At 40.1% G+C, this 25,585-nt stretch overlaps 1 protein-coding gene and 1 long non-coding RNA gene across 5 annotated transcripts; both read left to right on the forward strand.

Annotated features, from left to right (window-relative positions):
• Positions 1-628: 628 nt before the first annotated feature.
• LOC123984179 (exportin-5) lies at positions 629-18,459 on the forward strand. 4 transcript variants are annotated; one of them, XM_046070920.1, is made up of 33 exons: positions 629-848; positions 1,436-1,557; positions 1,649-1,721; positions 1,853-1,990; positions 2,822-3,004; positions 3,153-3,179; positions 3,294-3,479; positions 5,130-5,206; positions 5,300-5,344; positions 6,373-6,463; positions 6,594-6,677; positions 6,824-6,949; positions 7,036-7,126; positions 7,222-7,350; positions 7,633-7,748; positions 7,861-8,013; positions 8,420-8,461; positions 8,555-8,644; positions 8,766-8,965; positions 9,067-9,169; positions 9,614-9,795; positions 10,042-10,142; positions 10,238-10,334; positions 10,447-10,583; positions 11,203-11,300; positions 11,422-11,468; positions 11,824-11,933; positions 13,537-13,596; positions 13,702-13,796; positions 13,910-14,017; positions 15,366-15,503; positions 15,850-16,014; positions 16,280-18,459. In XM_046070920.1, the coding sequence occupies exons 1-33, from the start codon at positions 747-749 to the stop codon at positions 16,424-16,426; spliced, it is 3,663 nt and encodes a 1,220-aa protein (XP_045926876.1). In that variant the 5' UTR covers positions 629-746; the 3' UTR covers positions 16,427-18,459. The 4 variants fall into 4 exon arrangements, with proteins under 4 accessions (XP_045926876.1, XP_045926875.1, XP_045926877.1 ...); XM_046070919.1 differs by having other exon boundaries at positions 630-848; positions 7,858-8,013; XM_046070921.1 differs by lacking the exon at positions 629-848 and adding an exon at positions 1,051-1,131 and having other exon boundaries at positions 7,858-8,013.
• A 465-nt stretch (positions 18,460-18,924) lies between these two features.
• Positions 18,925-22,940, forward strand: LOC123984112. The gene is made up of 2 exons (XR_006828363.1): positions 18,925-19,185; positions 21,567-22,940. It is a non-coding gene; the product is annotated as an uncharacterized LOC123984112 (long non-coding RNA).
• Positions 22,941-25,585: the final 2,645 nt, after the last annotated feature.

The following is a 25,585-nucleotide window of genomic DNA, read 5'->3' on the forward strand; positions in this document are numbered from 1 at the left end:
TCTCCTAAATGTTTACAACACATCTCTTGGTGACTGAATACATCTGACCATCCACTTGCTTGCAACAGCTTGCTAGTGAGATAATAAAAACATCCTTCTATGGAACCATAAAACATTCAATGTAAAATAAATAAATGAGAAGATATTAAATAAATACTCACAACAATAAATAAAGTTATAGATATATAAACCAAAAATTGTTAAATGCTTTGATGAGCTGAAAGGTAAGAGGGTGCTAGTCTAGTGACTCCACTGTCATGAAAAGTGACATTATGAAATTTGAAGAAATACCATTATGGTAGCCTATAAAAACTTTTGCAAAAGCCATTTTGAAATTAAACGATCTATACTTCAATTGAATTTCTACAAAAAAAAGATTAAATAAAAACACTGTATAATTGTTTAATTTAAATCATTTATCATGTATCTGATCATATCAGCATGTCAGTTGAAATAAGACTGACACTTTCGGGCTCCACAGGTTCTCAGACGTCACGCATTTTTTCCCCCTAACTCACAAGGAATTTCTCTTTCTGCGCGTAGGCGATTGTTTTAAAAAAAGGCGCTTCGACTACAACTCCCAGAATTCCTATTTTACGGCGAGCCGAAGGTTCAAACACACAGGCAGCACGTTTTGTGCACGTTGGTACCTCCCTGAGCGTACGCAGCTCACTGTAGTGCAGGTGTTTTGCATAAGGGAGCTCCTCGCTTTTGCCTTAACAGTGTGCCAGACGCTACCTGAAGTCATGGCTGACCAGGTGGCTGCCATGTGTGATCAGCTCATCAAAGCTGTGAATGTGATGATGGATGCAGAAACAAGCCAAATTTACCGACTGGAGGCCCTAAAGGTAGCATCGTTATGGTTGCTAGCTAGCTGCTAGCTAGCAGAGCTTGTCATTTATTTGAGGTGTTGTGAAAGTACAATCAAGTTTCTGCGTAGCTGATTTAAAAAGTCAGATTACCTCGGTAGGACCACTAGTAGTAACAGCATTGATCACACAGTTCGATTCCGTTAGTTAACGTTAGCTAAGTTTGCAATGATGATGGCAAGATGCCTTGCGAGCTAGCCCCGGTAACGTTATGCCACGATTACCACCTCTGTCTCCCCACGTTCATTCATTCATAGAAACGGTAACATCTGGTTTAGTACTGAACGTACTGCGGAGGGTTATGAAAGGCAGAGCTCGAGTTAACAAGGTCAACTAACGTTATGTTGCTAATGGCAGCGTTGCAGCTTTTAGTGGCTAGTTGGTAGGTTAGCTGTGTATGCTATTTACGTATTTATTGAAATGTCGCTGAGGCAGCTGTTCTTGTAGCCTCTTGGCACATTACATGTATACAGTAATATTAAGATGAATTAAGTATGATTTTCAAACCTTTTAAAATAGCATTTATCTAGTTGCCTGTAATATAACAAGCTTTATTTTCATACCAGTTTTGTGAAGAGTTTAAAGAGACAAGCTCCTTCTGTGTCCCATGTGGCCTGCAATTAGCCGACAAAGCCCAGCCAGCTGTAGTGAGACACTTTGGGTTGCAAATCCTGGAGCATATCATCAAGTGAGTGTACTTTAACTATAATCAATCAAGTATAACAAACGACTACATGGTAAAAGCTGCAGATCTGAAAGAAGGTTTGTTATTCTTGCAGGTTCCGATGGAACAACATGCAACAACAAGAGAAAGTCCAGTTGAAGGAGTGTGCCATGCAGCTGTTATCAAATGTAAGGGTGATTGTAAAAGGCTGTTAACAACAACATAACGATCTGTCTCATGGTTCAATTGAAGCTTAAACACTGTCTTACTGTCACAGTTGTATAGACACTTATCTGGCACCTGCTTTGGGTCTTATCAGGGTACTCATTCAATCCTGGAGGAGGAGAGCCACATCAAAGATGTTCTGTCACGAATCATAGTGGAAATGATCAAGAGAGAATGGCCTCAACATTGGCCAGATATGCTGAAAGAGATGGAGGCTCTCACTAGCCAAGGGGTGAGTAACTTACATAGTGGCGGAAATGGCTTGTTACTGCCCATCAGCTGTTTCCTTTGCGAGCTGGGAAGCTATTTGAATATGATTATGTAATAGCTCAGATGCAAATTTGTCCTGTTGAAGATTAGTCATTTGTGTTTCCCAAATATACTTGTGGGTGCTGCCCAGGTATATTAATAGCTGCCCAGGTACTGTATATTTGGTGACTGATTTCAGCATTTTGCAGAGAAACACAGAGAGAGATGTGATATAGTATTATGTTACAAGACGCTGACACGGTGGATATTTTACAAGCACAGACCAGGTAAAGCATCAGTGAACACACCGCAGATGACATTTGGTACCATGCTACCTCACTGACAAGCCTCCTCCACATGCGGCGCACCTGCTGCTGTGAACACCAAATCGGGAGACTATAAAATCCAAAAGACTGGTTCTGTGCCTTTTCGAAAACTTTATAAAACATACTGCTGATGGGGAGAGAGAGACAGAAAGAGGCGGAGAAAGCCGGTGTGTTGCAGAACAAAGGTGTAGGTGTGTGAATGTGAGTGTGGGGAAAAGAGAACTGAATGGAAAAGCAAGGTAAATGGATTCAAGTAGTAAGTAAACACTGGTCATATTCTTTTTAATTGGGGTCAACTGGTAGAAATTGTCCTCTTTCGGAAACTATGAACCTAAACAACATCTTTTCCACTTGATTATTTCATCACTGCGAATTATATTGTTGGTCTTTTCGAGCAACTTTTACGAAAGATGCAACCCTTTTAATCCTGTTGTTATGGACTAGCAAAGTCAGACGTAAGGGAAATAAAGTCTACTAATTCTACATAGGAGGCACAGACTGAGCTGGTGATGCTGATCCTGTTGAGGCTGGCCGAGGATGTGATTACCTTCCAGACGTTGCCCACCCAGCGGCGCAGAGATATCCAGCAGACGCTCACCCAAAATATGGAAAGCATCTTCAGCTTCATGATGGCTATTCTGCAAGTTAACGTCGAAGACTACCGTAAACTGGTCAGTTATTTTGTACAAATAAGTAGCATTATGATTAATTTCACAGTACTATCATGGATCTATGTCATCTTTGACATATTATTTAGTAAGTAATAATTGAACAGTGAAATGTCTAATATTTGTCCGATTTGTGTTTTTGGTAATCCAGAAAGGGTCACCCGGACATGAACTACAGGTGAGAAAACATCTCCGCATCTCTGCTCTTAAGTGAACCTCTTATGAACTTGATTACTTCATTGACACTCCCATCCCTCACTTTTCCCCATTTCGCCCATTTTTCCAAGCACAGGCCAGAGCTCACTGTCGAGTTGCTGTGGCCACGCTGAATACACTTGCAGGCTACATAGACTGGGTGTCTCTGGTGCACATAACCTCCGGAAACTGTCATCTATTGGAGATGTTGTGTTTGCTGCTGGGTGAACCAGAGCTGCAGCTGGAGGCAGCCGAGTGTCTGCTCATTGCTATAAGCCGGAAGGTGAGTCACAGGGAAAACAGATGTTGAAAGACCATGTTTAAACCGTAATACCTGCCCGATAGCTGTAAATAGATTATTTTTTCAGTCCTATTTTTTTGCAAGATAATTACAACTGTGTGATATCTTCTAACCAGATATTAATACATTATCAGTACATTATTGGGAAGTCATGGAAAGAAGGAGAAGTGCTCACTGACACAGATTTTGACAGATTTGTGAACAATATTTGAGAGAAATAGGCCTTTTTTGTACATAGAGAAAGTCAAAGATCTTTTGAGTTCAGCTCATGATGAATGGGGGCAAAAATAAAGTGTTGCGTTTATAATTTTGTTCAGTGTTTTCGACATACATGCACTGACTTTTGAATGCATTGTGTAATTGTACCCACATTTCGATGACGTGTGCAACAACAGCTCTGAGAGATCTTGCATAATTGGAAAATCATATAGATAGTCCTATGTCTACATCATACTTTAAATGGTTATAAGTTGTGAGTCTGACTCTTGTGAGTGTGGCTATAATCTCTGTAATATTCTTTATATTCCCAGACCGGATTTTGATATTGTCAAAAAATCTGACAATCGTCACATCTCTCTATGACTGTGTGCTGATCCAAATGCAGATTTCTAAAGATTAAGGGTGCTTTCACACCTGTAGTTCAGTTCATTTAGTCCAGACCAAGTGAAAAAAATGATATGCATTTTAGTTCTGGTCCGGTTCATGTTCACAGTGGAGTTTTACAAACGAACCAGAGAAGCAACCATGACGTTACACAGACGTACAGGTAACTTGTTGATTGGACAGCTTTGGCGATTTGTCATCCTGCATCATCAGAACCCACGTGTGGAAATCAAACTCCGGTGACTGACGGAAGTTTGTGCAGCACTTTTAACACTTCTGATCTGTATCGCAAAGAGCTCACGAAGTAATAATTTACCGCATAGCCTATTATGAATAATAACATAAAAACTGGACATGTACAGTAATAATTTGGGGCTTATTTGCCTATAGTATACTGTGGTATCGCTGTCACACATTTTCACAGGATAAACGGAATACTACTTTCCTTCTTTTTTTAAACAGATTTTAACCTATTAATCAGGGAAATACCCGCACTGACAAGTAGGCTATACCTTATTAAATGATTTTCATAAACATAGCGGCTTATACAGATGAACTATAAGATCGCTGAACACATGTCGCTGTCAGCAGATGGATTTATTAGTGGTTTAGCTTTGGAAATAATGCTCAGATCACATCTCTGCTATCATGAAATCCTGTTTGGTTCATTTGCTTTCACACCACAAGCGAACCGCACCAGAGATCGTTTCAAAGCATACCGAGACCACCTCTTCAAGGAGGAGAAGGTACGCTTGGTTTGGTCCACTTTTGGTGCGCACCCCAAGGCGATTGCTGCATTCACACCGCACCAAGGGGGAAAACGAACTCTAGTGCGATTCAACCGAACTAAACGAGGCAGGTGTGAAAGCACCCTTAAATTATACAATACTTGAAGGACCACAGATCAGATTAGTCCTGCTACAACATGCTCAGTTACAACCTAGAATGTTTTTGTTTTTTTTGTTGGTGGATATTTACATTAAATGAACAATGATAAACCATGTTATCAATTGTGTCATTTTGCCACAGGGCAAGCTGGAGGATAGGAAGCCATTCATGCTGCTGTTCGATGATGTAGCCATCCATTACATCCTTTCTGCGGCCCAGTGAGTAAAACTGCATCTCTTCATCATCCCTCTTTACAGGATTCAATCTACCATTTGGCTGTTATTGAATGGTTTGTGTCTGTCTCGTTACAGGTCAGCAGATGGATTGGCAATTTGTAAGAAATCAGCTGAATCACAGTAAGTAATGTGACACAACTGTATACTGTAAAGCACGTCATTAAAACACATACAAAAAAACAAACATACAAAATTAACAAAAGAAAAACAGACACAGTCATATACATACAAGAGAAGAACCTGACTGAACCTAGCGCTAATTTATTAATTCTACTGTTTGCTGAGTCTGATAACCTACACTTACATCTGTACATGAAATTGCACAGCAGCGCAGGTGGGCACGCCAGCACTGACAAACATTTGGCGTGCTCCATCGTGGCACGTTAAGCAGCAGCCTCATACCATCATTATATGCTAAATTGTTTTTCTCCATACTCCTCTTGCTGTAGCATCGCCTCAAATGGGGAGTATACATAGGGGTACTTTATACTGTAAAAAGAGTAGTCTTCAAAGATACTGAGCACATACTAAATTTGCGAATCAACATATTATGTTTTGCATACATCATGACACTGTCTGTAAATGTCCCTATCATCAGAGCGGTCATCAGTTATTCTATAATATTCCAAATATTTAGCCTCATCACATACTTTAAGGACAGTACCAGACATGGAGAAGTCAGGAAATTACCGTTCCCTGTCCTCCCTACTCCTAACAATCACAATATTACTCTTCTTTGCATTATATTTAATGTCAAGATATGAGCCATATTGAGAGCAAACCCTCAGTAATTGTTGAAGGCCAGTACTATATGGACAAAGAATCATCATCTGTATAAAACAAGTGGTTGATGATGGTGTTACCAACCATACAACCTGTTCCACTTCTTCTTTAAAGGCATCAAACACACAAATTGTGTAATTAGCCTGTCATACAAATCTAAAAACTCCTTCAAAGCAAAAACAAACATATCTGTGCTTAGGTTTAAAACCAAACTGGTTGTCAAAGGTCAGGACAAACTGATCCAACTTAAACAGTAAGGTCCTCTCCCAAGACCTTTTATATATAAAATACTTGGCAGAGCTATAGGCCTATAATTATTATTATTATTATTATTATTATTATTATTATTATTTTTTTTTTTTAAGAGCAGTGGAGGTGGTGGAGCGGCGTTACATCTTTCTGAAGAGGCTGTGTCAGGTCCTGTGTGCACTGGGAGGCCAGCTCTGCTCATTAGTGGTGAGTTTATCCTAATTTGGCCACAAACTTGGTCCAAACACGCGTCATGTAAAATCACAGAAGCATATTTTAGCTGTTTAGACTTTCTGGTTATGAGTGATCAGTGGGGAACATAATGTTCTCTCCACAGGGTTCAGATGTAGAAGTGGAAGTACCTGCAAATCTCAGCAAGTACATGGAGGCCTTTTTAGCCTTCACTACACATTCCAGTCAGGTGAGATGAGAATTCTTTGGTGGACTTGAATCTTTCACCTCTAAATTTCCTTTCTTAAAGGCTGCATTTGAATCAGTAGAATATGAATCCTTCACCTGTGTTTGAGCTCTCTTGTGAGTATTATACATTTTATTTTTGTCCTGCAGTTTTTAAAGTCATCCACTCTGATGTCTTGGGGAGCTTTGTTCAGACATGAGACTCTGTCGAAGGACGCGGTTGTTGTGGAGATGGCCATCAAATTCCTCAGAGCGTCTATGACCAACCTAGTCAAGGTGAGGCAGTGATGTCAGTTCAACCATTCTTAGGGTAAATAGAAGCCAATAAAGGTGTTAATAAAGGTTTGTGTCTTTCCCTGCAGACTGGATTTCCATCTAGAGACGATAACCCAAGTTGCGAGTACTCCCGCGTGGACTTTGACAGTGACGAGGATTTTAATTCGTTCTTTAATTGTAAGCGTCATGGATCCAGCTTTACTTCACCTAAGATCAGTTCTCTTTTATTTTATCCCTTGATGTTTTTCATGGTGTATTTTCATGCTTAACAGCTTTTCGAGCGCAGCAGGGAGAGGTGGTGAGGAATGCATGTCGCATTGTTCCTCTGGAGGCTTTCCAGATAGCAGCAGAATGGTTACAGTATCAAATCGTCAGCCCTATTGATACTGGTGATACCACATGTAAGTGTTTGTTCATTCTTGACACATTTACACAGCATCGGAGAGGGGGAGATAGATAACTGCTTTTCTAGGTGTTGTTTGGTTCTTTGCTATGGATGGTTTTTTCTGTAAATTTGTGGTGAATTTGGTTCATTTAACATGTAAAATATGCAGCAATATGAAACTAATTAGAAAGATTTTTAGATTTTTGTAGAGTTCGAATACGTGAAAAAAATCCATCAGTGGTTATCAGTTTGTATATGCAGCAAATTAACTTGACTTCTCTCTTCTGCACCTAACTAGCTAAGACTGCTGAGGGCCTATGCTCCCTCCTGTCTCCATCAGTGGTCCAGTGGGACGCAATGACCGTCTTCATGGAGTGTATGGTCGCACAGATCTTCAAAAATCTGGAGGAGGAGGTAACAGGAACAACTTCATGTAACTGAACAAAACCGTGTGAGGGGAAAATATAATGTTGATTATAATGATGTGAAGGTTTGCCCCCTCCTTCTGCCTCTTACTGTGTAGAAGTTGCCCATAGATCAGAGCATGGAACTGCTGCAGGCTGTGCTGAACTATGATACCAAAGACCCGCTCATCTTGTCCTGTGTGCTCACCAACGTCTCTGCCCTCTTCCCATTTGCCATACGAAGGCAGCACTTCTTGCCACAGGTCCTCTACAAGGTCAGCTTATTGGTTGCTACATGTTACTTATGTGTATCTACCAAACATATGATTATTGTGTATATGTCTACATATGAAAATACAGGTTATATAAATTAAGGTTGGATGTGGTCATTTGTGTAATTGTGGAAGATATTAAGTTTGAATTATGGTCAAATCATAAGAAAACAGTGTCTGAGATATGACTTGCAACTACTTTACCTCTGCCTAAATTTTGGTTTGGCAGGTTGTGTTTTACAAATGTCAGTTTTCCAAAAACGTTTCCCACATCACATAATTTTGCGTGTTTTCTGTTGCTGCGCCTGCAGTTTCAGCAACAGATTTTTAAATAGGCTTTGATTCTGTTACAAAACTAGAGTGTATTTGTAATTAACGCTAACCTAACAGTATTCTTTTATCCCCACAGCTGTTTAATGCCATCACATTTGATCTTGGTCAGGAAAACAAGGTGAGTTGCCTTCACAGAACTGAACATCAGCACTTTACCTCATCCTTCATGTCGAAGACAAAAAACCAACCGTTCTCTAACTTGTATCTTCAGGCACCTCGGACCCGGGCTGTAAAGAGCGTGAGGAGGCACGCCTGTTCTTCCATCATCAAAATTTGCCGGGATTACCCACAGTTCATCCTGGTAAATGTCCTTGTATCCAAGTAAAATAGCATTAAACTTGCTTTCATTTGATGAATTTTATGCGCTGATGAAGGCATGAGTAAATGTATGTGACTGTTGCATGATTTATTTTCCTCCCCAGCCTTGTTTCGACATGTTTTACAATCACGTGAAGAAGCTGTTCTCGGGCGACCCCATGCTGACTCACATGGAGAAATGTTCGCTGATGGAAGCTCTGGTGCTCATCAGTAACCAGTTCAAAGACTTTGCAAAGCAGAAGGCTTTTCTAGATGAACTGATGGCTTCAGTGGTTGCAGAATGGACCTCAGAGGAGATGAGGCAGTGAGTTTCAATTCTTTCTATTTCCATCAAATTGTACGTGACAGTGTTTTAATGACATGACAGATGTTTGACTGGTCTCTCTTCTTTCTTTTGTGTTTCAGTGTGCTGTCCAACCCTGTAGTGTTCCTCTCCTTTGTTGGTGCTGATCAGGTGGTCACTGAGCAAAGTAAAGATGCAGACACAGCAGGTCTTAATAGGGGAAGGGTAAGTATAAAAGTGTAAACTGAGTTAGCATGTAAACTCTAATAACGATAGTAGTCTGTCCTGAGGATTTCTGTCACTGGGTTTTTAGCAAGGTTGTAGACAATTTGACCTCAGTGTAGACTTGCTTACTTTACTTACTGTTAATTTAGGTTTAATGCTTGATTTTGTATTGAGTTTATTAGTAGAAATTACAGCAGAGATTGATGGTCATGTCATTGGACAAATTAGAATTTTGACCTGATGATTACATGAGATGTGAATAAATGTACAAAATTTCATGGCAATCCATTAATAGTTGTTGAGGTATGGTGGTGGACTGGCCAACAAAGCGACATTGTTGTCTCTAGAATCATGCTGCTAGCGTGGCTACATTTCTTGTAGCCAGCTGTAACAGTGTAACATGAATTTAACTGGTTTATCCCTTCTGTTTTGGCCTTCTTATAGTTGAGTTTTTGTTTGTATGCCATGCTCGGGGTGGTGAAGCGGGCACGCTGGCCTGCAGACCTGGAGGAAGCCAAGGCTGGTAGCTTTGTGGTCGGGTACACCCCCGCTGGAGCTCCCATCTACAGAAACCCCTGCACCGCCCAGTTTCTGGTCTTGCTGCCCAACTTGCTGTCTCTAATCAGGTATTATTCTTTATGTTGACGCTGTACCATCCTTTTATTCTTTTTGCACCAAAAACTTGTGTTCAGTCATGTTTCCTACGTGGGGAAACTAATTTTGGCTAACAAAAAAAACTGATGATCATAATATCCCCATATCGGGTCATTTACACATGACATGGGCATGGCAGGACATGCCCATGTCTTAATAATAATTCCTGCCACCATGCTGACCTGTGACCTGTCTCTTTTCTTCACTCCTCACCACAGGACTCAAAACAGTCTGTTCACGCCAGAGAACATGGCTCGTCTGAGTGAGACCTTCTCCAGGGCCCACGAGGTGATGGATGCAGAGAAGAATGTGGTTCTTGGTAAGTGCAGCTTTTCCGCACTTGCTGTTTGCCCAATCGTGAGCCATCATCTGAAAAGATTCTGGTTAAACCTTCTGAATATGTGCTCTCTCCAGGTCTCTCTCAGCATCTTCTGGATATTTACGACTCTCCTGTGTATAGAACCAACCTGGAGCGCATGCAGGGGTTTTTCACCACATTGTATGACAACTGGTAAGAATTAAGTCATAGCAGTTTGTCCCCAAACTTTTATCTGTGTTTTTTACCTCACATGTTGTTGCGGGTTAAAGTACATCACCTCTTCTGCTCTGTCTACCTCCTGTAGTTTCCATGTCCTGGGAAATGCAGGTCTGTCCCTGCAGCAGGAGTTCTACACCATTGAGCGGCTGGCGGAAGAAATAACTGGCTCTGCTTTTGTCTCCCTCGACCATGTGCCTGACCACAGACTTCGCCCTATGATTCATATCCTTATTCTCTTTTTGCTTCATTTGATTTACCAGAGTTTTCCATTGCCATACTTAGTGGTTTGGTGACAAAGATGTTTTTTCCAGACTCATTTAGATTGATGCTACACGAATAATGTACATGAATAATGCTAAGCTATTCATAGTTTTCACGTGACTTCACATTCCAAGAAGGAAAACGCTGCCCGCCAACCAGGAAGCAAGTGATACACTGTTGCTTTGAGTTTGTTACGTTTGCGTAACCAAAATACTGGATGGTTGTTGTGCTTTCGGATAGACTAATTGAGAAGAGAAGCCTGAGCTGTGTTAGGTGAGGCATTCATAACAAGGTAAATGTAAACATTACCACAGTCAAGCGCTGGCAGGGACCTGGTGGTTTTTAACTGCGGAAATGCGGCCACGGTTGCTGTATATGGATTGCCAGTGCCCAACACTTGGAGTTTGTCCATATCTACCTTTTTTCTTGAGTTGAGAGGTGTTCCAAATAAAATTTATATGAAGGAGTCCGGTGTGAGCCGCTATCTTGGTCTGTTGTTTTGCCCTCCAGGTCACCGTGCATGTCACGTGCCCAAAAACTTTGACATGGTTAACATGGAATTTCCTTAACAAGCGGTTACGGGTGTTTCTGAGGCTGTTGGTACTATCATGTCCTCAGGAGTACTACGACAGTCTACTTTGCCCCCTGCTGGGCCCTCTGTTTGCCTACATGCTGCAGGTCAGGATCTCCACACATCCCTTTTTTATCATTAATATCACTATTAAATGCACTTTATTCCCTCAGTCACAGTTGTTTTTGTTGCCAAATCTCACGGCCTTACTTCCGTTTCATACTACAGAGACTCAACGTGAAGTGGCAGGTCATCAACCAGAGGACCTCTGTCAAGTAAGTTGTGGGATAGTGTTTGTGTCTGTATGTATGTAGGCTAGAAATTATATCCATTTTTTTTAAGTCCTCAGTTGGGATGGCTGTGATTGACTCACAATGGAGGCTGTTGTATAACATGAATTTAACACTTATGACCACTTAAATGAAACATTAAAACCACACATATTGTAAAAAGAAAAGGAAAATCTATTCAACACTGTTCCTTTTGAGTCTTTATGCTGTTTAAGAGCTCATCTCACATCACTCTAAAGTCTCTATTGTGTATATACTGTGTGTTTAATTCTTTGGTTATCACCGTGTCTAAGCTACAAATCGGATTTGTGGACTTAGTGGTAACCTGTTATGTTTTCAGTGGCGAGGAGGAGGAGGAGCAGGTGGTGTGTCAGGACAGCCAGGTGACGCAGGAGATGTTGGAGGAGCAGCTGGCACGCCTGCTCACCAGGGAGGTGCTGGATCTACTCAGTAAGTTTCAGTAACTCTAGTAACTGCCCCATTTATGCTTCTATACAAGTATAGCAAACTGTTGTTGTTACAAAGAAATAAAAGTGTGTGTGTGAGAGATTCTGAAAACCATATACAGGTGTGGTAAACAAATAAATGCACACTGGATTGAAAGATAATTTGTTACCTGAAAATGATCATCCCATGTGTTGCTATAAACAGATCATTTTGAACTAAACTGAAATTAAAGGTTTGACAGTGAGTGTGTTGACTTCTATTGCATTGAGTAGTCCTTTTTCTTTTTCCCCAGCTGCTTTGCATTTGTTGGCATACGTATTGATTTAAAAATAAAATACTTAACGCTAAAGTGAGTTATTTTTATTACATTGATGTTACGGTTGTTTTATGATAGTAATATAATGGCCCTGTCTAAACTCACTGTAAAGCAAAGCATAAAGTGAAGCTCAGGACTCATTCCTTAATATGGCTAATACTTTAGTCCTGCAGTGAGGTTGTGTCTCTGCAAATATCAGCCATAATTCCTAGATAGAGCTGAGAATCTACATATTGATATGACTGTGTTCCCTCCAAAAGGATTTGTCCTGGGTGACTAACAACCTCTTGCCTGTGTTTGTCATTAAAGAGGGTTGGGGGAGGTTCACCTAATTGTTGAACTTGTACTGCTGCTGAAACTGTCAGTTCTTTTAAATTAATTTACCATTGCTTTTAATTAAATATTTAAGATTTTTCTTTAACTAGTAGATTGATAACTTACAGGAAGTGGTCTGAGTGATTTGCAGGAACCTCTGTCCACCTGTAAACATGCAAGTGGGTCTAGAGTATGACTGGATCAAAGTGGCCTGCGGACAGACATGTCCTGGTTTCTCTGTAGTGTCCGAGGGTTTTTGGAGTTTCACTGGACCCAAAGATTGCTATGGACCCGAGTACAGACTAGCTAGAGAGAGTAGATTAAGTGTACTTCTCTGTTTGTTCTCTTTTCAAAATAATTGTAACTCAATTATTTGCTCAACCCCTCAGCATGTTTTTATTTTCCATTTAACTCTTTTAACCCTGATTGTACACTGCACTGTAACTTTTATTATATTTTAATGTGTATTTTTTCAATTTCCCTATGTAAAGCACTTTGAATGACCTTGTTGTTGAAATGTGCTATACAAATAAACTTGCCTTGTTGCTGGCGATTGCACAGCTGCAGTGCATTCAATATCATTTGCTTGGTGCTGCTTCCATATTCAGTGTGTGACATCAGCAGTACACAGGTCACAAACAGGCTGTTGTGTCCTCACCAACTGGTAAAATGTGCTTCTTCATGCTTGTGGCCTAATTCACATTATCGTCCACTTGCTGTCTTGGTAAACAGCTAAAGAATTGTTGCTTTTGGTCAAGTTTAAAATCATTTACCTAGACTGTGTGCACTCCCAGCTAAAATAGCAAAGACATTGGACTGTGGGGGTGAATTTTTTTTGGATGGATGGATGAAAAAATATGAGGTGTTGAGGATACAACACACAACTGCCTGATCAGCTTTTTCTCTTAGTCTGAGGGTAAACTGGGGAGTTGAGTTATTGTAAGGCTGTAATACTCCTTCTCCCTTCTCTTCTAGCTGTGAGCTGTATTTCCAGAAAAGTGCCTGAGCCAGCAGCAAATAAAGAGGAAATAGATGGTGAGAGTAAAAAAAAAAAAAAAAAAAAGGAATCGAGTTGATTCTGTTTTGTTTTTACTCTGATAAGCGTCTCATTGTTTTGTTTGTTGAAATTTGCTCTGGTAGAGGAAGACATGATGATGGATTCAGTGCAGACAGCGTCTCCCAGTCAGCCCACAGACGAGCTGACTGAGCTGGGAAAATGCCTGATGAAACATGAGGTCAGTCCTGAAACGCATCACATAACATTCAGAGGGCCGTATAGTCACACCTAAAAGACAATTCACATTAAATGCTGAATATGAACTCAATGTCTCTCTTTTTCTTTTCCCAGAACATCTACATGACCTTATTGACCCTCTCTTTCACCTCCCTGTCCTGGAAGGACACCACTAACTGTCACCGCACTGCTTCCATGGTCTGCTGGACCCTCCTGCGACAGGTAGCACACTTAAAGCAACAAATGTTTAATATATGAATTTTTTTTCATCCTTTCTTGTCACACTTTTAAAAGAAGGCTGGTTATTGTGCACAAGTCCCTTGAAACACAAAACCAACAGTATGTTAGTCGGTCTCAAGACTTTCTGAATTAGCAAATGTTGCTTAAACAAGAGTAACCAGTGCATTTCTTTTCAGTCTCAGATTTGGTACAGGTGCAGGACATGTACGAGGGGTCTACTCAAAATAAACTACAGTACCAATGAAGGAACAATAGCGGCTGTGGCTCAGGAGGTTGCCCATTAATTGGAAGACTGGTGGTTCAATCCCCGGCTCCTCCAGGCTGCATGTCAAAGTGTCTTTGGGAATTGCCCCTGGTGGCTATTCCACTGGTGTGTGAATGTTAGTTTCTGTTTGAGCGCTTAGGCTCAGTGTGTGAATGTGAGCGTAAAAGCGCTTTGAGTGGTCGCAAAGACTAGAAAGGCGCTATAAAAATACAGAGCATTTACATTCACATATCCAGTGCAAAAGTGTGGCTCTTTTATGTGGTTCAAATAGTTTACAATAGAAGTCTAAGGCACAGAGGAATAAGTTACTTCGGGCTTTGGATAAACTTGTTAGTGGGAACAATTCATTGTTATGGTTGGATATTTTGATGGGGTTTGTTGACAATTAAATGTTATACAATTACCAGACTGTTAAGTATCTACAGACTTTTGGGGATGCTGAATGAGAATTTAATTGGAGCATTTGGATGGCTGAAAGAATCTTGGAAGTTCATGAAGTAATGAGTGAGTAATGCACTTAATGGAGATATTTGTGACCACCCAGCTTGGGTAAGCAACGTCAGAGAAACTAGCAAGACAGCAGGATTTTGTAAGTATCAAACTGAAAGAAATTCCACCCCATGCGTCGCGCTTCATGCGTCCCTCCAAAGTCACTCCTCCAAAAACACGTTTTCATGTTCCGTTTGTGCGCACAGGTAGGTAGACAGGCAGTTAGACGAGACATTTCATTCGAACCCAATGAAATTATTGGCTGTGCTTATTACAGCCCTGCGACAGCCACAGATGCCTTTTTTTTCTTTTTTGTGTCAGAACATTTGATTTATTGATTGCTGTTGGGATGTAGAGAGAATTTCAACAATTTTAAAAACCCGATCATCTCATGTATTTTCACTCAGTTCTGACGACAAATGTATTTGCATCACTTTTTAATGCACTGTTTTGCGGTGTCAAGCTTTTTAAATTAATTCAATGTTTCAGTTGACACAAACTGACTTGAAAGGTGGCTGTAACAAAATGTCTACATATTTCTAAAGTTTTCTTCCCACATCCACTCTCTCTCTTCAGGTCGTAGGAGGTAACCTGCTTCCCGAGGCAGTCACGTGGTTTTATACCAGTGTTCTTAGGGGCCTTCAGGTTCATGGGCAGCATGAAGTCTGCAACTCGACCCTCTCTCAGCTGGCCATGCATATCTATGAAAACCTGGTGAGGCTAATTGCAATAATCTCTGCTATATCTGCTCTTTATCTCTGCCTTTGTTTGGTCCATTTGTCCGCTAAGAGTTACAGAAGTCACCTAGGGTTGCAACAAACGATTATTTTCATTATCAATTAATATGCACATTATTTACCATTATTACTACTATTTACTTCATTATTATTATTATTATTTAAATTGCATGTGTTTTCGCCACATATGGAGATTTTGAGTTTCTAAAAAATATTATATATAATCCCAATTTTTAAATCTTTTTCACTTTCAGGTTCATTTCTGAATGCATCTCAATCTCCTTGCTCGTGTCTCCTTACATGTGTTTGTCCATGTATTTTAGCGGCCTCGCTACATGGAGCTGAGAGCAGTGATGACCCAGATCCCAAACATCAGTGTGGAGGCTCTGGACCAGTACGATCACAGGCTCATGGACCCCAATGCCCAGAAGGCTGGAGACAAGAAGAGGAAAGACCAGTTCAAGAAGCTCATTGCAGGAACTGTTGGGGTAATGCCTCCTTTAGCCCCTAGAGAGCAGTGCTTCTCTATTTTATCTCACTGTAGGCAGCTCATTAGAAGTGACCAGAGACACTGGCCTAATAGTACAAGTCATTACTCAGCAGTGTGATTCTGGCTGTGTTGTAAATCTTCTGTGCTCAGCAGCAAAAAAAAGGTGCAGCGGCTCAACAGGGCTATACAATCTAATGAAATTCTTTCTGGTAGATCTCGGATAGCTCTGTTTAACCTCTCCCCTCTCTGTCCCCTGCCAACAGAAAGCTCTGTGCCAGCAGTTCAGGAAGGAGGTTCATATCCGGAATCTTCCTTCGCTCTTTAAAAAGCCGAAGCCAGACAAGGATTTACAGAACAGCGAAGCATTGGGCCTGGCAGCTCTCTTCTCACCGGAGAATAATGCCCTGTAGGAACACATGGCGGTTCTAATGGACTTCATACTGACTGAAGACGGAGTTATGTGTACAAACCAGGGTTGCACTAACAATCTTCCAGCTGGGGCAGTGTGGCGCTACCTAACACATCTGTCAACACTCAATGTTTTTCAATAGGTCATCTTTTATTTCAACCCTCATTGTGCCACAGCACCACTCACACTCTTTCCACTTGTCATATGTACAGGCAAGTATCATACAGTAGATCCCCTTTATTCCCATTGCACACTTCTTCTCCATTCCCTTGTGCATACCAATAAAGGAGGTATATGAGCTATGGAAATATTTCAGATTAAAGAATAATCTGTTACTATGTAAAACTGTGTTAAGCAGACTATTAATGATTGCTCTGCAGCAGAATGTTTCACAGTCTCTCATTTTACTTTTGGCCTTTTTTATTTTAAGGGGCAATAAATGCCCTTTGCCCTGCCTCATGGACACTAAGCATGTCATAGATTTATAGAACTAGAGAATCAAACTGAGAGCTCAGCTGTGGTTTGATATTCAGCATAGAAATTGGCATCTAATGATATCCAAACAAGCAAAACCTGTATAGCCAATAGCCACAGGAGTAGCCTGTTAGGAAGGAGTTATGTGTGTGTCGTTTGTGGAGAGGTGGAGACCTTTTCTTTTTTTTATACTCATTTATAATGTTTCTGTTCATTTCAGAGGTTAGCAGATATGTTGTGTGGCCATGCTGCTGTAGAGGCTTTTTATATTCTGGTTCAAAACAAAAGGACGAACAAAATGTTACACATTACTCTGTCTATCTATTTGCCGTCATTTCTTTTGACTGGACACGCTTGAATGCAGTTTTTGATTCTGAAGGATGTGCTAAAGGTACCTCAGGTGCGACGTTCCCTATGATGGGGTGAAGATACTTTATGAAAACTTACCCTAAGAAGAAAAACAAAGCAGCTAGATTGTGTTTTCATAAATTGTTATTTTAGATTGAAATATGAACAACAGTTTTCTATTTTGCAGATATTACATGGCAGTCGGTTATGGCAATGATGGTTTACATTTTGCCAGATCTTCATATCAACACAACACACATGTCCCAAGTACTGTTTTGAATTGCTAATTTAATGCAGAGCACAGATCATACAACAGCCGCATTTTGTGCCAAAACACTCACGGTTGACTTGTCCGACAAACGTGAACAGACAATTGTGTCTGAGAAGGAAAACCTAATAACATAAGTTTAGTAAAGATTATTTAAAAGTGGACTCAAAAACTAATGTGTAGCTTAATCCAAGTCTTTCTGTTGTTTTCTAGCTGTTCAGTTGGTGGTGATATTCTGTTTTTCACGTGTTCTTTGTTTGTGTTTGTACTGGTATTTTCCAGCCACAAGAAAAAGATGAACCAGCACTACATTCCTTCATTGTCCAAGGGATTGTTTTTAAGCATAAGTAGTTGGATGTATTTTGCTCTTATGGAGCTATCATAGTAAAGGGTGATTTTTTTTTCTTTTCTTTTTTTTTTAAACTGTGGTGTGTAGATTCAGACCAAAATAAATGGTTGTGGCTTGGAGGGAGCCCTTTTTAAATGCATACAGACTGGTCTGTATTTCACATGCTGTTTTACTGAAGACAGCTTCACGTCATACTTGCCCGGGAATAGGAACATTTATGAAACTTGTTTGTTCACATGTGGCCATTTTTGAAAAATGCTTGTTCAACACTAAAATGTTCTGTATAAAGGAGAAAATAGACCTTTTTAAAAGTGTAGTGTGGTTTATATTTTGTTTTTAAATTTAAAAAAAAAAAAAAAATCTTAATTTCAATGTGCCTAAAATGAATATTGATTTTTCTATTTATAATAAAGACAAATGTAGTTTAAATGTTAATTGGTTATGGACATATTGTTTTTTTGTTTTTTTTTTATTGTCTTGCAAAATGACCCACATGGGGACATAATTGTAAATGTAAATTTGGGTGAAATAAAATCCTAAAAGAAAAAACTACTAAGCTACGATGAGGAAAATAAATTCTATTGAATCAATTTTACCTTCAGAAATGCATATGCCTATCTTTTGTTTTCCTCCTGCAACCATTTTATTCTGGTATACTGTATATTGTGACTGAAATTATAAATTCAGTCTAAGGACTTGAGAGTTTTCAGGTTGTTCCTCCTTTTTATATAAATCTTCGGTCCTAAATAAAAATGTGTATAAAGATACTGACAGATCTGCGGACCTGTCAGTCTTATAAATGGAATACAGTATTTCAAAATAATTTCAACTGTAAAGTACATATTTCAGACATAAGCCTGTTACTTTCCTAGTTTATTGCAGAAACACACTTTTATGTTTAGTTTTGTCATGTCTGTCTCCATTTTCTACTTGTGAGGCTATTTCTACCTCTGCCAATTATTGTGGCATTTGTTGTTTTGTAGATGAGAAACCAAGAAAAATGTTTGTGTTTTTTTAAACTTAATATATTTCAGTACATTTGAAAAATGTGATGTGTGTCCCAAACCTAATTTACTAATGTCTTGTGTAGCCTACCTATTGGGGGTCTATCATGAAGGAATATTGAAATATTGAATAAATGAACTACGGAGAGACTAGCACTTTCATAGAAGCAGTTAAGCTGAAAATCAGTTCATACTCCGGGTCGATGGTGGCGGTAAAGAACCATTTGCTGTTTGACAACCACCGTAAAACAACGAGCTGCCAGGAAGAAGAACGGCGCGTGATCATCATGGCTGCTTATCAGCATCAGCCGCCCATGGTATGCTAGCGTGTATTTTGTTATTAAAAATATGTTGGTAATTAATATATGAAGGCATGTAAGTTATGTTTAATAATCACGGTAAACAGGCAGCCGTTTGTGCCTTGGAAGTGTTCAACGTCACACAACAAACCTCCTAAAAAGTTAATTGTCGGTACGTAAGCTCCGCTAAAGTTAGCAAGCCGGTGTGACACCAAAATGTGTGACCTACCAGATTCTGTGACCCAAATGGGAAGTTAAGCGCCAAAGGCTTTGTTGACGATGTGAAGCGGTTGCAGTTTGGTTGGGTTTAGGCACCAAAAGTACTTGGTTTGGTTTAGGCACCGAAAGTACTTGGTTATGGTTAGGAAAACATCGTCGTTTGGGTGTAGTCACAGAATGTGATAGGTCACAGACTTTGGTGTTACACCGGCGTGTGTCTTGCTGACGTAACAACACTGTAGTGCCGTCGTACGCTTATTTAGTTAAGTGCTGTCGCTACTTAAGTACAGTTTTGAGGTACTTGTACTATTGTTGAGTTTGTCCAGATAATGTTGCTTTAACGTTATACTTCTACTCCACTAGCTACTTTTCAGAGGCAAATATTGTAGCGTTGCGTTTTATTTCACAGCTCTAACGTTATTACTTCACATATTAAGATTTCCCATACAAAACCCATAATCGGCTTGTAAAATATGATTCATTGTTATAACGTTAGATTAAACTACCCCAAAGTATATAAGGTAGTTAAAATTAGCTCCTCCACCTCCACCACCAGCTGCAATATGCGGTCCATCAGGACCAAAACCTCTGGCCACAAGAACAGTTTCTTTCCGATGGCAGTGGGCTTCCTCAACAAGGCCCGGCTCCCTGTCAGTGACTCTCATGCCCCCCTCCCCAAACTCACACACACACTCGTACACTCTCCTGACCCCACACTTTACAACAACGCTCAACTGTGCTTTATGCTCATGTTGCCAACTTTTGCACATACTTATCAGCATTGTATCTTTTTATATTTTTTGTATACTTTTTTCTGATCTCCTTTTTATATATTTATATTACTATTGATGTTATGTGTACTGTAAGCACCAATTCATACCATGGCAAATTCCTCATATGTGAAAATGTACCTGGCAATAAACCCGATTCTGATTCTGAATATTAAATCCTGCTTACGTGTTGCATCAATAATAATGATCCAAAAATATAATGTAAAACTGACAGAGCTCCAGTGCTAAATCTTTAATACATTTGGCTAAAAACAGTGCTCTTTTTTTCTGATTTAAAATTTTTGGAATGCAAGACTTGTACTTGTTTTTTTTATGTGTATGTGGCTACTTTATCTGACATCTTATCTGAAATCCACTACTGCTCTCGTGTATTGAATTGTCATTAACAATCCTGACAAATGTAACATTTGTCTACAAATACCACATAGCTATTCAGTATGTTCTGTATGTGCTTGTTCCTGTGACGAAGCTGGTTAGTAAAATAGTAAAACCCAGAGAGTTTTTAAATGGCAGCACCATTACATCAAATGGAGATTGTTAGCAGTACACAGTATAGTACAGTATACAGATATACAGTACTGTACTGCGTGTCAATCTATGTTGGCCTGTTACACACAATGACAATTTGGTATCTCTGGAAAATGTATTTTCTACAAGAATTTCAAGCTCAAGTGCGTAACGTGTTTTTAGTGCTTGCTTCTGCAGGGTAGAAGAGGTTCAGTAAAGGATGGGTTATGATATTTTTTTATGATATTTGTGATTAGTCTAGTCTATATTAATAAAATATTTATATGCATATGTAATCCAGAGCTGAAACGATCATTCCATTAATCGATTAGTCATTTGACATAAAATTATTCTGTAACCATTTTGAACCACTTAATCCTGTCAATCATTTATCAAGCAAAAATGCCAAACGTCTGGTTTCACATTTTCAGTTGTGAGAATTTGTAAACTCAATATCTTTGGGATTTGGACTGTTGGTAAAACAAAACAAGAAATTCTAAAATGCCACCTTGGGCTTGGGCCTACACTGAGAATCTTATGTTCTATTTTAATTATTTATTTGATTGATTAATTAAGAAAATAATCCCTAGATTAATGGCAATGAAGCAGAATATTCCTCCTGTCCTTTCTTGGTTATGAAAAGATCCTTTTCTAGCGCTCAAAATAAACAAACCTGCACCCACCTTCAGTGTGCCGTTTCCCGCCCACTCTACACAAGTGTCTCTGATTTCTGGATAGCCTATGCTTTCAAGTATAACAAAGGAATGTGTTTTGTGTTATGTCTTTTGCACCAGGACAGCATCTCTAAATTACAATTCAAAGAGCAAAATCTCTTAATTTTTTCCTTTCCAGTAATCCCCATTTCTCCCCGGTGTCTTCTAGGGCCCGTTGCCCATCCAGCAGCACCATGCTCCTCCTGCTTTGTCTGGCTGCAAGATCCTCTCATCAGTGTAACTCTTGAGCTCCAGACATTCCTCAACATCTGTCTGCAACAAATGCACAACACACAGTATATTGAGATTTAGAAGAAGACACAATATCTGCAATTTAAACCCCTAGAGAGAATGGATGAAAACATGCGATTTTCCTTGATCATACGTACAATAATTTGCCATTCATAATTCGATTAACCCTGCATGAACATACCTGCTATCACTCTCAAATTAATACACATTTTAATTCACTATACTAACAGTGTACAACAAATACATCCTAGTTGTTAATATTTTCTGTTTCTTATCTAGAATAAAAGATTATTTATTTGTGAGGCAATGACATTCATTGTAAACCTTGTTCAAGAGTAATTTGTGTTACTAGAAGGTACACAGATATTAACTACTCAGGAGGGGAAATAAAGATTGTAGATGGGGGGTGTTGTCTAGACTCTCAAATGGGTTAATGTTTGGGGTAGTTGTCTTGTAAGAAAATAAATATTCCAAATGACTGTTTTACAGGCTGAAGCAGATCTTCCTCCAGGATCTCTCATGCATTTAGTTGAACCTCACCCACTTCGCAAACCCTTAGGGCCTGATAGTGCTGCAACCACTGGGCTTCATGGAGTGGATGGTGTGCTTCTGTTAATGTGCATTGTTTTGCTTACACCAAATATTGCATTTAGTATAATGAGCTATAAAGTTTGCAGTAGGTGTTGTGGTGGCCTGCCACACAGGTGCCCCCCTCTCTGTCTGACTCAAAATGTTTTGAGGACGGCCTGCTCAAATACAATTTTCAGCATTGCAATTTGATTACCTCATGTCGAGGGTTATTTATTGCCCTGAGAATTTTGTTCTGTCATTCCCCTGACTCATGTAATGGTTTTAAATATTTCAGATAGGGTATTATTTAAGGTAAAATCACTTCAGTCACACCTTGATTACACACAGATGACCTCCATTCAGCTTAATTATGTGACTCCCAAAAAAGAATTGTCCACACATTGTTAAGGTATGTTAAGACAGTGGACACTTGTGAATTTTGTTTGTTTATAGTTTTATAGTTATATTTTGATATTAAAGGATATTGTTTTTGTGTTGTTCTGGTTGGATTTTTTTTAAGTTACATCCACTGTGTCAGTGACAAATCATGGAGGGAAGGTTGACCTTACAAATGTATTAATTAATGTTAAAATGGGGTCACACTTGTGTTTTATGATTTATCATGTAGGCTATGATTATTTTTTATGTAGCCAGAGACAGCTTGCTGAAGACCGTAACGTTGCTTTATTTCTCTTAATAAATATTACGTGTTATTCCCATACTTTTTGTATATTTTATTTTTCTGTCAATTAACACGCAGTAGCCTGTTTTCCAGCAGCAGCACCAGCTTCACGGCAGCCTAGCAACGCGCAAGTTTGTGGTGTGAGTGGTGATTGTCAGTTCGGACGCTCATACTTTGATCAACAGACAAGAAACAGGTGTGCGTTTCTTGCTAGCATTATTTTAACCCGGTTTTGAACGCGAATTCAGACGCTCAGAACTGACAACCGGAGCTCTCCTAAACCACTTTGAAATAAGTTGTTGGGTTTAAGATGTTCATCTGGGTTTGTATTTTAGTTTGCGCTTCGGTCGGTCGCTTTGTAACCGTTGGAGGACCGATGCCAGGCCAGCCACAGGAAGCCCCAGTAAACTCCAACAGTGTTTGGACGGCAGCACTGTTTGCTGCATTCAATAGAAACAACACAGACCTGTTTGCTTACAAAATTCTGAACATAACATCAGCAAAAACTCAGGTAAACCTTAATTTCAGAGTCATAGTAATTAACGTAATATTACTTCATAATCGGATGTCCTATTCCTGTAGGTGGTCAGTGGAATAAATGACTATCTGGAGGTGCTGCTTGCACGTACAGTGCAAGACAAACGACACGACTGACAGTCAAACGTGGTTGCCACTGTAATCCCAAGGCAAGTCCAAGATTTTAGCTGGTGCCTAACACACTCAGAAAACAGGCATCCTATCCTAAAGCACCGAACAGCGACAATTTGTGCCCCATACTCTTCTCTGCAGTGCATAAATTGCTGAATGTGGAAATTGTTAAAACTGACACCCTAATTTGACATTTATTTCAGGAACTGCAGTGCGACTTCATCGTTTTGGATGTCCCTTGGGAGAATTCACGTAAACTTACACAAAATAAGTGTCACCTGCATAATTGCCTGATAATGGTGGTGTTGCCAAGTAAACTGTTTTCACTGAGCAGCGTTTTTGTGCGTTTTCATTTAAAAAAAATGGCGCCTAATAATGTCCACGCCCTGTATTTATGTTAATAACCCAGGGAGTTCATTGGATCCCAGATATGCCACTTGTTCTAACACTGAGGTTGAATAAGTTCATTGACCTGCACTCACGCTGCATTGTATAGGGAGAAAAATGGAATAATTATTCCAGTGAGTGACCAGGGCAGCTTTGCTGTGCCTCATCTCTCAGTGTGTGTCCTGGCAGCTGTAAGTTAAGGCTCTGGTTGCGTGTCAAGCCTGGTCAGACACATGGCTGCTAAACTGAGAGGAGGCTACACCTCTCCACACTAGAATCACGGTCTCCAGAAGGGCTCTGTATGGAGGATTACAGGCATTTTCAGATTACTGCTCAGCAAGACTGAACTGTCTGCTGCTCTGACCCCCTTTTTTTTTTTTTTTTTTTTTTTAACGGGGAGGGGTAGACAGCTCACTGATAATGTGCAGATAAACACACACTGCAGAGGGGGAATTATATCAAATACTATGAGGATGTGTAAATGAGTGTGGGGTGTGTGGCTATTTGATCTAGTACCATTTTAGGGGCTTTTCCTCTCAATGACACATGCAGCACTCCTTCAAGAGTGGTATATAAAACTAGGATTAGTGACTGATAGATGTGTCTTAAAATTGTTTTAAACAGAAAATACTCTTAAGTGGTGTTCAGGCAAAAGTCTCTGCGTATGTTTGGCTTTGATTACAGCAAACAGCCGCATGAATAAGCGGTTCACATACTCACACCCAGCCCATAATGTCTCTAATCGTGGATGTCTTAATCAAACTGAGTACAACATAAAGAATTGGCTGGCAATGTGGATTAGGGTAGCGGGGGTTAGGAATGTGGGGGAAGGGGGATACTCCTTAATATCGAAGCACTGGTGCCAGGAGTATGCCCTGTCCATCTGCCATTCCACTCACCCACCCACCCACTGACACACAAACAGGTGCGTGCACGCAGATACACGTGTGTTTTCTGTGCTCGCGCTCACATACCCCACCCTGCACTCTGGCCCTACCCCTGTCCTCACTTAGCCTGGGCAGCAGATGGTGAGGGGTAAGGCTTGTAGCACCCCTCCCCACTCCAAGCCACCAGCCCGTCACCCCCTATTTTTTCCCCCCACGAACATCACCCCACCCCTCTTTGTGTTGTTGAAGAGCCTGAGTGTTGAAAGGCGAGCCCCAGCTTGTCTTCCCCCCCCCCACAAATCCTTGGCTGGCTGCCATTGGCGGGACTCAGTCAGGTGTCCTAATGCTTCAGTTAGGGGAGGAAACGCTGGTTAATCTGCCCATCGCGTGCCACCGGCCATGGCCTGGCCTCTTTGTGTCTGGCACCCCTCTGATCAGTCCCTCCACCCCTTCATCTGTCTTTCCCCCTTCTCTTCCAACCCAGTTTCTCTACCCCAAGACAGTGTCATCCTTTCTTAAAGATTGTCTCCTTTTCCTCTTGGGATGTGTTTTTAATTACATTCTTTATTGGACAAATGCAGTAGTTTTGATATTTGTCCTAAATTATTGTTTAATGATCAAACAATTTTATTATACTTTAGTTTTTAAACACTTCTTCATTTTGTGCTGACTCATCACAGGCCTACAGTATTCCTGTAAATGCACTTTACAGGAAAAAAATGTTATTGAATATTACGCCATTCTTCTTTATAACTTATCAGC

This window comes from Micropterus dolomieu, linkage group LG15 (genome assembly GCF_021292245.1).
Source record: "Micropterus dolomieu isolate WLL.071019.BEF.003 ecotype Adirondacks linkage group LG15, ASM2129224v1, whole genome shotgun sequence".
Lineage (NCBI taxonomy): Eukaryota > Metazoa > Chordata > Actinopteri > Centrarchiformes > Centrarchidae > Micropterus > Micropterus dolomieu.